At 41.9% G+C, this 14,939-nt stretch overlaps 1 protein-coding gene across 2 annotated transcripts in view; it reads left to right on the forward strand.

The window, feature by feature from the left end:
• Window positions 1–14,939, forward strand: part of HOOK2 (hook microtubule tethering protein 2) — a 32,621-nt gene that overhangs the window by 9,684 nt on the left and 7,998 nt on the right. For both annotated transcript variants that reach the window (XM_063292482.1, XM_063292483.1), the window contains exons 3-16: window positions 135–207; window positions 1,952–2,002; window positions 2,638–2,770; window positions 3,274–3,341; window positions 3,643–3,705; window positions 3,895–3,975; window positions 5,892–6,049; window positions 6,405–6,545; window positions 8,220–8,421; window positions 9,051–9,161; window positions 9,343–9,430; window positions 10,383–10,452; window positions 11,601–11,738; window positions 12,997–13,084. In XM_063292482.1, coding sequence (XP_063148552.1) covers window positions 135–207; window positions 1,952–2,002; window positions 2,638–2,770; window positions 3,274–3,341; window positions 3,643–3,705; window positions 3,895–3,975; window positions 5,892–6,049; window positions 6,405–6,545; window positions 8,220–8,421; window positions 9,051–9,161; window positions 9,343–9,430; window positions 10,383–10,452; window positions 11,601–11,738; window positions 12,997–13,084 — 1,465 coding nt within the window. The remainder of the gene's footprint in view (window positions 1–134; window positions 208–1,951; window positions 2,003–2,637; window positions 2,771–3,273; window positions 3,342–3,642; window positions 3,706–3,894; window positions 3,976–5,891; window positions 6,050–6,404; window positions 6,546–8,219; window positions 8,422–9,050; window positions 9,162–9,342; window positions 9,431–10,382; window positions 10,453–11,600; window positions 11,739–12,996; window positions 13,085–14,939) is intronic.

Consider the following 14,939-nt stretch of genomic DNA (forward strand, 5'->3'; position numbering starts at 1 on the left):
TGAGTAGCTACGGTAAAGCATGTCACCTGGATTTTCTGTGATTGATCCTGGAATTACTGAATACTTGTGATCTGCTGTAAAGAGTTTACTTCCTACCCCCACAAGAGCAGAAGCTTTACATTTTCCCTTTCCAGAGACCCCTCTTGGTTCAATGAAACGTGGCTCCTGCGGATTAAAGATGACACTGGTAACAACTGGAGACTGAAGGTATGAAATGGGATTTAGTGAATTGATGTCCCAAAAGCATCTGTGTCCCAGATATTACCTCTCTTCTTTGGGGCTTGTATTTCTAACTGTGTTGGTAGACTACTACTCAGTGTTAGTGCATTCTGCTCTTCTTGAGCATGGGTAATAAATAAATTTAACATAAATATGTAGTGGAGAAACTATCCATTACTTGATCCTGGCTTTATCTTGCTGTGGTATACTTATCTCTGGTAAAGCAGGTCTCATGTTAGCATTGTTCAACTGAATACTGGGAGCCAAGTACATATGACTTGGATTGTTAAATATGTGAAGTCCAATGTCCTTAAATGCTCATAGAGAAACAGGAAGGGGTGAAGTGGAGCTTTTGCAGAAAAGAAAACATTTATTTGGAGATTGCTATATGGCAATGAGGCTTCCAAGAATGAGGTGATAGTATGGCTATGCAATATGGCTTCAGCCTCATAGAAAGTGGAGAGAAGGAAGAAATGCAGTAGGGCCAGAAGAGTGGAAGATAGACTTCCTGGAGAAGAAAGATCATAATCCAGCTTCCTTTTTAGGCTATGTCTGCATTTAGAAGAAAGGAACAGTGATTAACTACTGTATGTATTTGTGTACTAGTTGGGAGGTCTCAAGCTCAGAGAAGCAGAAATGAGAACCTGAGGAAGAAACTCAATAGTAGGCAGCCAGCCAGCTACAAATTTGGAGGTTTTGGTGTTCTAAAGCAGTTATATACTGCTTTATAAGGCATTTGAGATACAAAAAAGGAGCCCATTCTAAATTGTACAGGATTCTTGAGTCTGATTATCCTAAGAGTGGGATTTGTTTAAGTTAGTGGGTCGCAATATATATTGAATAGTGTCTTTTACTTCTGCATGCTCTCAGTAGCCAGTTAAAGACATGTACTGTGAATCTGATTGTAACAAGAAAGAAGTTTGGGTGTTTGCGATCTCTTAGGAGATCCTGTATCTTTTTTTTTTATCGTATGGCATAGCAGTTTGGTGTTCATGCTGGTTTTTCTTGCTGGGATATCCTTGTGAGGTCCAGCAGCCAGATGTGTAGACTATTTAGCTGTGGCAAGTCACATTGCCTGGGGTGCACCACAAGGAGGCTAGTCTACATTGCACTGAGTTGGGCTGAGAGAGAGTGACTGGCCCAAGGTCACCCAGCCAGCTTTCATGCCTAAGGCGGGACTAGAACTCACAGACTCCTGGTTTCTAGCCCAGAACCTTAACCACTAGACCAAACTGGCTCTCATCCTGTATCTGCTGAATAGCAAATGAGGCTGCTCCCTTATTTGTGCCAATAGTGATTGAGATCTTTGCAAAAAATGTCAGCTTGATCACCTTGATTCATCACCTTAGCTTAGCATTCCAAGGTGCTTTTTGAGGGGATCCATGAAATGAGTAGCAGAACTTTGCTTTCCAAACAGAGTCAGCTGTTTGGTTTGAAAATAAAGGTGGCATTTAGTGGTAAGCCATCTTCACCCAGCAGTGGCAATTGACCAGCCTTGCATCATGCTCTATTGCCTGCTAAATCATTATCACTCTTCTTCCTATCAAGGTAGCATTTAAGCTTGTTAAGAAGTAGCATGACTGCTCTTTTCTTGCCATTACAGCACTAGGAATATTGGATTCCAGTTTAGTGGCTTCTTGAACATACTTTCACTTGGGACTAGTTGAAAGCAGTTCTGTAATACTTGGGTAAATCAACAAATATATTGTTATCTTTACCCATTTTTCCCCAGGTGAGCAACCTGAAGAAGATCCTACAAAGTGTGGTTGAGTACTCCCAGGATGTGAGTATATTCTCTAGGCTGAGTTTGCTGGTACGGTGGCAACATAATTGTTAATACATTAAATAAGCAGGGGTATGCTGTCAAGTGGAGAATCTCAGATCACCCATTTTGGTCACAGTAAAGCCAGCACTGAAAATTAAGGGTTTGTAGCTTCAGCCCACATTCCTTGTTTTGTATCCATAGATTTCATTACTTGGCACTGCTTCAGATATGTTGAGTGTCATGTTTCATTTTCTATGAACATACAGGTTTGTTTGTTTCCCACTTCTTACTCTGTTGAGACTCATGGTGGGCTTAAGTTAGGGAGACCTTGGTTGGAATCCTTGCTTAGTCATGCTGATCCGGGATCATTTGGCCTGAAGGGTTTATGCACGGATGAAATTGGGAGGGGTTGGGGAACAGATCATACATGCCAATCTTTTTATTGGGCAAGTGGCTTTTTTTAGACAATTAAAGGTTCTTGAAATGTAACTTTCCAACTCCTGTATAGACTGCCCTGTCTTCAGTTCTGCTTGACAAGGATTGTGCTTCCAGCAGGTACGGTAAGCCCAGCTAAATAGGTAGTGATAGCTGGAATGTTAAAATGCCCTTTGGCTGCTAGGAGGTATTTTTACTGCTATTTGCATATCCCTAAGGTGCTGGGCCACCAAGTCCCAGAGCAGCTGTTGCCCGATGTAGCCTTGGTTGGAGAACTGTCTGATCTGGCTGAGCTTGGAAAATTACTACAGTTGGTACTAGGCTGTGCCATCAGCTGTGAGAAGAAGCAAGGTATTTGTGTGCAATTTGATAGTACGGTTGGGGGATGGGGCAATAGGGCTGTAGGGGCATCTTGCGAGGAGAAGTCTTTGCAATGAGTACTTTAAATGCTGGTATGGAGAGGCTAGCAAGCAGCTGTCCAAAATGTGGTATTGCTTTCCTGCTTACAGTAAATTCTTAACTTGCTTAGAATTTCATTAGAACTAAGTTTAGATTTTACAGAATCTGCTGATCCGTCCTATCTCTCCTCCTTTGAGTTTCCCCCTCCTGTTTCTTTTTTCCCCCCAATTCCATAGGGATATCGCCTGCTTAAAACTGACTGAGGCAAAACTCTTTGTGCTAACATCTGACATTCTGCCCTCCGCACTACCCCTTCTAGCCCTGTTCTCTAATGTGATGCTGTTCAACCATCATAGCATTATGATTCAAATGGACAGATAATTTGGGGCGTTGAATAGGGAAAGGAAGGAACAAATTAGACCTTACTTTGAGCCCCTAACTTCATCTATTTGTAGATCACATCCAGCAAATCATGACCTTGGAAGAATCTGTTCAGCATGTTGTTATGACAGCTATTCAGGAGGTAAGTATGGTTTCGGTCTGCCATCTGGCATGAAAATAATTCCGTTTGGAACTGGAAGCCTCCTTTTGGCTGCCCTTCACTCTCAATCCATAGTCGCGCCACCTTCCAGCCAGTGGTTCCACTGTAGTTTTAACTGAAATGAATAGTGGCCCCATGCCACAACATTTTGGTCTTCTCCAGGATGACCGTACACAGAGTCCCTTAGTTAATGTATACCTGCTTTTTACGATGTGTTGCTTGAAAGGTAATGTGTATATGTATGTGTAGCTAGATTCTACACTGATGCTTTCTTCTCTTGCAGCTGCTGACCAAAGATTCATCAGACTCATTAAGTTCAGAGACATATGGGAACTTCGACAGTCAGGTACCCACTGGATTATATAACTGGGAAATGGGCAAATGGTAATGCATATTACTTACATAGGAATGGAGAACTCCACCTTTTTCTGTGTCATGAGGTAGAGGAGGCACAACCTGCACTGGATTGAGTTACTTGAGTGTGTCTGTGGTCATGCAGTTTCTCCCTGATTCATTGCTCTGCCTTGACTTACAGTCTCGAAAGTATTACTTCCTCAGTGACGACCTAGAGGAGACAGATGACATGCGCCAACATTGTCATGACCTAGAGCATCAGGTGGGTTCCTTTTGGAGGCCAGGGTTTATAGTAGATAAAAACAGTGTTTCTACTTTGCTTTCCAAATATAGTTCCTAAATGTGCATCATGTGATTGCAATGAAGGGCCGTTGATATGAGTTCAGTAGTTCTCAGTCAGATGGAAATCCGGATGGCTTGCGGGGACTGCTAGTCTAGCAGTCCATGTAGGTAATTGGTGCATTGTGGGAATGATTACTGATGGCTTGGGAAAGTCTTGTTTAATATGTCCCTAAACATGAATTTTGGTACCTGCCCTACTCTGGGCACTTGAATAGTTGGTTCTACCTTGGAGAAAGTATAATGTTTCTCTCCTCCCAAGCCCCAGTACAATCCAGCATCTTGGGTTGAGGTGCAAATCCTTTGTTAATAGTGTGGGCTTGCTAGGCTGCATGGTACCAACTGGGTATGGCTGCAGTGTGGTGTATCCCTCCTGCTACCCTTCCTCCTAGTGCTCAGCTGTTTCTCCACTCCTTGTAGAGAGAGCAAATCCAGCATGGAGGTTTTGAGGCTACCCTGGGTCTGTTAACTTTGTCAGGTGACCTGTAACCCAGGTTTGTTGCTATGTGACTGAATTCATACATCTCATTAAACCACAATTTTCTTAACAAGCCATTGTGGCCTGGTTCATTCAAAATGCTAATCCATAGACCCTGGTATACAATCCAGAATGATTGGGTTTTTGAAAACAAACTACATTATGGCCCAGCACAGTATGTGACCCCAGCCTGTGCCTCTTCCACTTATCAAATAGTAGAAATAAGATTATCATCTTCTACAGCACTAAACTGCAACACATGCTGTAATTGTGAAGTTCTTTGGATTCTGCAGTAGTGGGAGTGTATGGGTGGTGAGGGATCTGAAAAAGGATAGGTTGATCTCTCTCCCTTAAACCCCCTCCCACTTTACTCCTCCAAGGTGCTAAAGTGCCCCTGGGTATGCAGTCCCTTTCAAGAAGGTAAGTGCCCTCCCTTTCCCCAAGCTCTTGCTTATGATAACTGAGATGCTTATCCAGCAGTGAAGCCCCATGCCTGGCGGGCTTGCCTAACCTCCTTGCATGAGCATGTACAATGCTGACAAGTTAACAGCTGCTTGAGAGTGCTCGGGGTCAGCTTGGGTGGCATACAGAATCTGGGGTGTGTCTGGCAGGGTAGAGGTTTCTGACCTCATAGCAATTCAGTTTTGAACACACAATTCTTTCCTTAAGCTTTAAACTTGCCTCTAAAGATTCTTGAAACGCTTAAGTTAAGGAGACGAATTCTAGTGAAGTAGAGATTGCAGCCTCTTCAGTTGGTAGTATTTAATCTTTGTAGAAACTGAGGATCATTGCCACAGGTAAACAGCTAGGTTTAATATAGCTTTTGCTTTGAGGAAGGACACACAACCTTTGGCAAGATTTCACTAGATCTGAAGGAGAAAGTGGACCTTCTTGCTTGCCTTGTACCATTGCAGAAAAGCTAGAAGTTCTAGCGTGAATGATAGAAGTCTACCCAGAAGATGGTGCAAGAGGAATCACAGTTATTTTTGTGTATGGGATAGGAGGTCTTGTGCATAGCACAGTTGTCTTTAGTCCTGTTTTATTACCAGCTGCAGACTTCCCTGATGTACGCAACCCAAGAATGCAGGAGCAAGTAACTGTCTATAGCTTCATGTATGTGTGTGATTAAGGAGAAGTTTGGCTTTTCCATTTTTGAGCCAAGCCAAAGAGGTAATAGCAAACCTATCCTGCCTCTTTGTTTTCTAGTGCACTTATAGGAAGAGGTTAAACTGTACAGGTTCTGAGGGCTTTGAGTCCCCTTGGAGATTAGCTGTAACAGAAACCTTGATGGCCACAGTATTAGAACTTCAAGGCCTTGTTGTTCCAAGTTGGTTGACATGTGCTCTCTTTTCGCCTTTTAGATCTCCATTTTAATGGAAGAAAAGAATTTACTGGTACTGGAGAACAAGACCCTTCGGGAGCAAAAAAGCTCTCTGGAGTCAGATGCTGCTGGACTCACTGGCAAGAAGTTGCTTTTGCTTCAGTCGCAGATAGAACAGCTGCAAGAGGAGAACTTCCGGTAGGGCAGGTACTTGTGGGGAGGGATGGGGGGGACTGGTATTCTCTGCTAAACACTGACACCAGTAGGGCCCAGTGTCATGAGTAAGGATGGCGAGCAGGGGGCTCCCACCCAGACTGTCAAGCGCATGCGTAGCACTGAGGAACTGTTCAGCCATTCAAAGAGACACAGATCGGGACCGCCTTAACCCTTGGGGTTTATATGGCTGGGTTTTTCCCACGCTTCCTCAGTTTGTTAGGATTCTTGTTAAGTACTACTAATAAATATTAGAGACCAAGTCATTGTCTCAGTGTGTTTCCTGGTAATCAGGACACCCAGGGAATTAGGTTTGTTTAACCAGGTGTCTTTGGGCCAGGCTGGAAAGTGGTAGAGATGATTTCCGGGTTCGCTGCGAAGATCTGGAGAAGGAGGTACAGGAGCTGCAACACCGCAATGAGGAGCTGACTAGCCTGGCAGAGGAAGCACAAGCCCTCAAAGATGAAATGGATGTACTTCGGTGAGTCTTTTGATACCTTGACCATGAGACTGCAAAATATTGTTTCTGTAGCTGTATTTGTGGCTGGCCTGGGAAGCAGGCTGTGCTCTGGGATAGGTCTGCTGTAGGTCAGACCTGCATGCATGTATATTGCAAACAAAAATCCAGATGATTTGTGGGCTGTATGTGCCAATGAATTGAAGAATGGCATTGAAGCTCTGAAGTGTAGTAGATTGGAGTAGCTGTAACTTGAGATTTAAGGAATTTTGTATGGGAATATGGAATAAGCTTCTTATTTAGAATCCAGTTTGGGCTGACCTATTGATGGAACTTGGACTAATTATAGAAGAGCCTCGAATTTGCTGGCAGTTTTTATAGGCTTAGTTGAGACTTGAGGGATGGAGTTCAGATTGAAGTTAACAGGCTGCCCCAACACAATAGAAATTGGATAAACGGGCATATGGGAACCAGCAAGTTATTTGCTAAATTTAACTATCCCTAAGCTGAGAATTGCATTCTTTAAAACAATATTCTTCCATCTGCACTTCTGCAAGGCAGGTATAGTAAAATCCCTGTGGTTGAGCGTATTTGCCCCTATGGTGAAGAGGAAGTTGAAACCATCTCACACGTACTATTATACTGTAAATTTTATAGGGACATTAGGTCAATCTACATTTTGCTCCTAATAGATAAATTCCCTGGGAATCCAGATAATTTTTATGTGAACCATCTTCTTCAGGATCTAAAACCATATATTACATGTGCTTTAGCGAAATTTTGTGTTGCCATAATGAAAATAAGACAAAACAGGCTAAAGAAGTAATTACCCTTGTTTCAAATATTATTTTTAAATTGAAATATCTTAATTAATAAATTGTCAGGGGATATATATTTTTATTTTTTATTTTATACTTGTTAATGTTTTAGACCCACTCTACCTGAGTAACAAATGTATTAATATAGTAATAGAGGAGTGAATGATATATTATGTGATCTGTTTTATTAGTTGGTAGTATATTATTGTATTTCTTTGCTTTACTTTGTTTTTCTCCTTTTAAATTTTGCTGGTCATTGACCAAATAAATATTATTGATTGATTGCATTTATTGTCTATACATTTCTAGGCTCCCTTCTCCTGTGTTTGAATTTTAACTCTGCACAAAGCATGCCATAAAATATCCTTGCAAATCTTGTGTTGTGTTCTGAATTCCAGAAGCAAAGTTTGTTTTTTAAACTAGTTTTTCAGATGGCTTTGTGTAGAAATTTAGGAGTTTTCCTTTAATTCTAAAAATATAGCATATAAATTGGTTTATCGGAGATTGTATATAAAATACATTTTTATTAAAGAAGTGACAGAGTGGGATCTTGCTGACTTTTGATCCATTCTTCAATCAGATTTGATTCCTACACCTAGAATGCATTGGTTGGGTGCCCATTAGGCTTTAAGGCCAAATTGGGAGCCAGAGCATAGGAGCATTGGGATTAATATGAATGGGACGCTTGTTTCTTATTGTTACTGTTTCAGTCTCTGGTACACACTGACCTTGCTGCAGCAATGTCATTGCTTTACACTGATGCTTCCTGTAGCCAAGATAGTTACTTTGCTGGGTAAAAAGCAGACAGTTGGATGAGAACTGGAGCTGATTTGATATTAAAATGTGTGAAAAATGTTACACTGACATTTTTCTGTTATAGCCATTCCTCAGACCGGGTGGGACGGCTGGAGGCCATGGTAGATTCTTACAAAAAGAAACTGGAAGACCTGGGGGACCTACGTCGGATGGTCCGCCTGCTCGAGGAGCGAAACACTGTTTATATGCAGCGCACCTGTGAGCTGGAGGAAGAGCTGCGGCGTGCCAATGCTGTGCGTGCGCAACTGGAAGCACATAAAAGACAGGTATGGCAGCAGAAGGTCGTATTTGCTGCCTTGCTTGGGGCAGGGAGGGGAGTAGTTATTCCTGGGGGTGGCTGGCCCCTTAGAGCTCTCCTCACTAAATTAGATCTCTTATGGCCACTTGGATTTTATATTTATTTTTACTTTTATATTTATATCTGGTAATTGTATTTATATATTAGATGTTATTTATGGTTATTGTTTTAATGTGCTAGTTTTATTGTAAACTGCCCAGAGTCCCTCTCTTCGGGGGAGATGGGCGGTGGCAAAATTTGAAAATAAATAAATAAATAATATTTGATCAGCTGGAAGCCTTGCAGGTAGTAAGGCCAGCATGCTGCTGTGGTAGGGCTGTTGAGAAGTAAAAATTATTTTTGCTTTGGGGAAAAGTCATTTGACCAGAACTAAACTGATTACTGTATCTGTGCTGTGGCTTTGGAGCAGAACAGTTGGGTTCACAATTGCAGCCTTGTGGTCAGTATAATTTTTGGCATATGAAAGCATGAAACGGAGACATGATGACGAAGAATGCTGCTGATACCTGCAAAAGGGAAAAAGGAGGAGGAGGAGGAGAAAGCAGAACAGACTATTGATAAAGTCCCCAAGCAGATCTCCATTCTTCTCCTACTTAGGTGCAAGAGCTCCACAGCAAGCATGGAGAGGAAGCCTTGAAGGCAGAGAAATGGCAATTTGAATATAAAAATCTGAAGGAGAAGTTTGAGGCGCTGGTAAAAGAAAAGAAGGTAATGCAGACCTGGTACTCCGATTGGGTACTCCTCCCCTGGCATGGTGGCAAGGACAGAATGATCTGGAGGGAAGAGGTGCCTTGGCATCCTAGTTCTGTTACTTCTTCAGGAAATAATTAATGATGGGCTGATGTTTTAAGTAGTTTTGAGGGGAGTGATGTCAAGAGTATTTTCACAGAGATTGATTGAAGAGCGGGAGGCCCTTCGGGAGGCTAATGACGAACTGCGATGTTCTCAAGTGCAGCAGAAATTCCTAAACCAAGCAGGTGAGTTGGGAGAAAAACTCCCAGTACCTGTTCACACAGAGGCTTCTCTGCATTACTTGGGGAGGGAAGCAGAACTGATCTCTTGAACAGTTCCAAATCACAGTGAGCAACCACAGGAAGGGAAGGGATCTGCTCACACGTTGGCTTGGTGCACACCGTAAATAACTCATAACACAGCTTGTTCAGTTTTTGCTTTGTTCGTTTTGTGAATCAGTGTCTTGAGAATGAGATTCCCCATCACACGAGACTAGTGTGTATGGACGTAGACTTTAAAGCAACCTTGGTCACTTTAAGCATGGCTGTCATGCTGGCTGGGGAATTCTGGGAGTTGAAGTCAACTCAACTTAAAGTAGTCAACATTGAGTCATACTGCTTTAAAGTATGAACATAACTGTTTGCTTGATCTGGTTTATGTATCAAATTTCTCTGCCGCCCATCTTCTATACAATGATTCTGGGTGGCTTACAGATAATAAAATATCTGGTTACTGAATTAAGCCATTTTTTTCTGGATATGTACAATATATTGTAGCATCAGTTAATTAAACCAACATGTTGAACTCACTAAGGCACAAAAAAGATGCTAGCTAGCCAAGCTTTGCTATCATGCAAATGCGGCAATTTAGTTTTGCATGTTGTGTAAGGTCACCAAGTTATTCATCTAAACCTATATAGCTTTTCTGAACTTGCATTTCTTCCTACTTGCACATTCTGAGAAATAATATCTCCATCATTTTTAGCACTGCTAGTCCATATAACTGCACTGATAAAGGTGTAGTGTACGGTGGACAAGCGGGAAAGCCTGGCTGAAAGACATAATTTGGAAAATTGTGACAATTATTTATAAGGTTGAACTTTCAGCATGTTAGTTGACAATCCCCCTCCCCAATACTCCTTTTTTTAAAAAAATAAAAAATAATAAAAGTAAATTTTTGTTCTCTACCTTATTGCAGATGCTATATTGGAAGAAATTTCTTCTCCAATGGATAATTTGGCAGCTGAAATCATGCCAGCAGAATTAAAGTAAAAATGCTGTTTTTTGATTATGTAAAATGTATATATATGATTACTTAATCCACCATCCTGATAGCTTTTGATGGTGATGGTTTTAATAATTATTATAAATATGAGTAATACTAAAATAAACTTTACTTCCTTGGGGATCTTTTATTTTCAGATATTTTTTATCCCCCTTTATTATTTTTATAAACAACTCAAGGTGGGGAACGTACGTAATACTCCTTCTTCCTCCTATTTTACCCACAACAACCCTGTGAGGTGAGTTGGGCTGAGCGGGAGTGACTGGCCCAAAGTCACTCCACTGGCTTTCATGCCTAAGGTAGGACTAGAACTCACAGTCTCCTGGTTTCTAGCTTGGTGCCTTAACCACTAGACCAAATTTTCTTACTTCTTATTTCTTTGAAATAAGACTAAAAGCCTCTGGGTCCTAATGAAGATCAGAGGCTTAACATTCTTCATTAATTATAATTGGCTGCTTCCATCAGCCAGAGATGTACATTAGTGTTGCTAGAAGATCCACACTAGGAAGAGTGCCAGGTGATTTCACTCTTCCTGGTGCCACTGGTGCAGTGAATGAGGAGCAGATGCTCTCTGGGTTGCTCTCCAACTTAGTACAGGTAGTCCTTGTCTAGCGACCACAGTTGGGACCAGCAACTCAATTGTTAAGTGAAGTGGTCAATAAGTGAAACTGCAACTGTGCTTATGATCTTCTTTCAGCTTTGCTTTACAGACCTAAAAAGGTCATAAACGTGAGGATTGGTCATAAAGTTACTTTTTTATCATCGTTGTAACTGCGAATGGTTGCTAAACAAGGCAGTTGCTAGAGGAGGACTACCTGTAGATAGAAAAGCATTGATCCCAAGGATGTCATCAGTTTCTTGGTCGTCATTCATGGCCATCTATCTCAGTGTGGATTGCTTTTGTGCTGGTTCCTCATGCATATTGATACATTTTAGAAGCAGTAATTTCTGAGAGCTATTTTATTTTCTAGCTGTCATCAGGTCACAAAGAGTTGAAAGCAGGTGAAACACTGAAAACAATAATTTGAATAAGGATTGTACTGAAACAGAATTCTTTTCCCCCATGGGCCAGAAGTCCAGATAAATCTGGTTCCCCTTCAATAATCCTAAAATTGGGTTTCTTGTGCTCAGGGAGACCATTGTGCGGCTGCAGCATGAAAATAAGATGTTATGTGCTCAAGAGGTGTCATACCAGCAGCAACAGGCTGAATTGCAAGGACTTCTGGAAGAATCAAACCGCACTAAAAACCAGTTGGAGGCACAGCAAAGGTATCCAGGAGAGCTGGAAAGTTTCATTTGCTGCAAGGAAATCTAGCTTTCCTTATTTAATCCCTAAACAGAGATTGTAGAAATTGTCACAAATTATTACTAAAACAGAAGCAAGCATGCCATGTAGTTGCATTAGCACTGGATATGCTAAGCTGCTCAAATTGGCGGTTTTAACACAGCGTTTCAGGTCAGTGTTACTTTCTTCTGGTTAGTGTTTTGAAGCTCATTGATATTTGCCTGTTATTTCAGACCTGTGGAGCAACCTTTTAGCTTTTATATTTAAGTAAGGGGGGGGGGACTTGAGCTTAATCATGCTTTGCCTGATGTAGTATGGATATAAAGCTAGTGAATTACCTTATAGTGCTTAAATTTTTAAATAGCAATGGTGAATTCCTTTCTGTTTGTACTGGAGTCACTCAGAAATGGAAAGCAGCCTTGGCCATTTGTTTCCTTAATTCTACCACCCTACCCCCGTTCATACCCAAAGGACTCAGAAATAGCATGCTGGTGGGGATTACAGAGCACTGTAAGGCCTCATAATTCAAGAGGCCTTCGAACGAGCTCTTCTCAGCACTGGAGCAGTCCTGTGTATCTAGAGAGCATGACTGTTTATGATTGCAGACTAGGCTGTAGAGAAACCCCAACAGTCCTGAGTTTTCTACAGCTAGGAGAAGACTTGGCAAGATCTTAGCTTTATAACATTTTCAGAAACAGCCATGAGTCAGGGATGTTTGAAAGCCCCACTATTTATGACTGTAAATTCTTCCTGCAATGAAAAGAGGCTTGGGCAATCTTCTGGTTGCACAAAACTGCCATTTTGAGGATTGGGGACTGGACTGAGTTCTTTTCCAGGCTTAATGTTTAACCAGTTGTAGGATAATTTGGGATTCAGTGGACTGATTCACACATCATGCCAAATCTTCCTGTGATTTGTTTGGTTTTTGTATACTGTATTGTGCAATGTGATTTATTCAATATGGTGTAATTAAGTGAGCCATGGTTTAGCATAACGTGTGAAGATTTAGTCTGAATCTCATATAAAAGCCAGGCTGGGTTATCTTGCTATTGGAAAACTAATTGAAAATGCAGTCTTAGACGTACCTACTCAGAAGTAAGGCCTGGTGTATGCAAGGAGGCTTATTTCTAGGAAAGTGAGCACAGGACCAAAAACTTAAAATGCAGAAGAAGATACGTTTGAACAATTGGTATTTACATTACTGGGCTTTGGCAGTGCTAATATCTTGCTTTCTCTGTCTAGGCTGAGCCAGCAACAGATCTCTGAGCTTAAGACACAAGTGGAGGAGCTCCAGCGTACCCTCCAAGAACAAGGAAGCAAGGCAGAAGATGTGAGTTTCTCTGAAAATGGGTTTGGAACATCTTAAGGGGGCAGAAAGCTGTCAAAGGAAAGCTTCGCAGAGGCGGATACTCTGCTATTCCCTACACCTCAGTGCTGAAGAACTCTTTACAAAAAGGCAGTAATAGGATTGGTATCAGTCACCTGCCAATTATGTAGAGCTGTTTTAAAAAGAAATGTGTCCCATGCTCTGCCATCTAATTCTGTGTTGAATTTTGAATATAAATTGGGACAATTGTTTATTTCCTGTTTATCCTTACCAGTTACTTCAGAACAACAGATGGAGAGCTAAGCCTTAAAATCGTGGGTGCCTTTTCACGTGTTTTTTTTTTAAGTGGATGGCAGAAAGTTTTTATTCCCCTCCTAATTACAGACTTCCAAGATAAGTGGCGCACACAAGGCCAACTCATAAAACTTGAAAGTTATTAAACTATAGTTTGGAGTAGCCATGCTGGACAAAGAGTGCTATATAGCTGAGAATGATACTTGCCTAAATATTGTGTTAATATCCTTAATGTCATTTCCCCATGTCCTGTCTTGAAATTCAACATGATCCCTCAGCCAGACCTCTGTTTCTCTCTGGGTTCCCACACACCCAATCCACTGTACTAATAGCCCTCTCTTTCTCCCCTCTGACTTGCTGGCCATCCTGCCTAGGCCATTGTAAGTACTTGCATATTCTGTATTGCTCCCATAATCTGTGTTACATTCCTAAAATGCACTGTTGTTGTTCTTCTGCTAGAGTTTGTTTTTTGTGCATTAACAAGGGGCAGTTATTTGGGTTTCCATGCCAAGCACTGATGTGGTCTGCTTAGAGTTGTTAGGGTAGTGTAGGGGCTTAGTGTTTGGAACGGGACTAGGGAGATGTTTGGCTTGTTTGCGTCTTACACAGCTTTGAACTCAGCCCAGTCTATCTCACGATCTTGGCATTATGAAGATGAAAAGAAAGAAGACTCCAACGGGTGCTACCTTGGGCTCCCAAGAGAAAGGCAGAATCTAAATATAATCATTAAATATAAAATAGTTATTCCAGTTTACACACTGATGATCCAAAAAGGTAGTGCTATGTTACTGTATGTATTACAAAATACCTCTGAGGAATTGCAGCTTCCCTTGTCCAGTCAGTAGCTGTTTCAGATACATACAGGATTTTGTGTTGAACAACAGATTATATTAGCTGAGTTACATTACAAATTCTATCTGTCGGGTTCTGTACTGCTTCTTAGAGGATCCAGTGCCTGTGGAACTGAATGGAATTCTTCAGCTGTGTCTTCATAAAGGATATTTCATGCTCAGAGTTGGACTCTGAGCATGAGGCAGTATCTGGGGTGATACCCGGGGAATGTTCTTGCCTTGTTATCTGGGAACAGTTTGATCCTGTTGGGCCTGAGGAAGTGGACAGGATCCTCCAGACTGTAAACACCACCACTTGCCAATTAGATCCATGCCCCTCCTGGCTGGTGAAGGCAGCTCGGGAGGGGACGTGTGGTTGGGTCCAGGCGATGATAAATGCATCCTTGAGAGAGAGGGTATTTCTGGTAGCCTTCAAGGAGGCGCTGGTGCGCCCCCTCCTCAAGAAACCATCGCTGGACCCCAGCATACTGGACAATTTTCACCCAGTCTCCCACCTCCCCTTTTTGGGGAAAGTGGTTGAGAAAGTGGTGGCATTGCAGCTCCAGAGGATCCTGCATGAAACGGATTATCTAGACCCCTTTCAGTCAGGTTTCAGACCCAGTTATGGGATGGAAACGGCATTGGTCGCACTTATGGATGATCTCTGGCGGGAGCAGGATGGAGGCAGTGCATCCATCCTGGCTCTTCTTGACCTCTCAGCGGCTTTTGATACC

This window comes from Candoia aspera, chromosome 2 (assembly GCF_035149785.1).
Source record: "Candoia aspera isolate rCanAsp1 chromosome 2, rCanAsp1.hap2, whole genome shotgun sequence".
NCBI lineage: Eukaryota > Metazoa > Chordata > Lepidosauria > Squamata > Boidae > Candoia > Candoia aspera.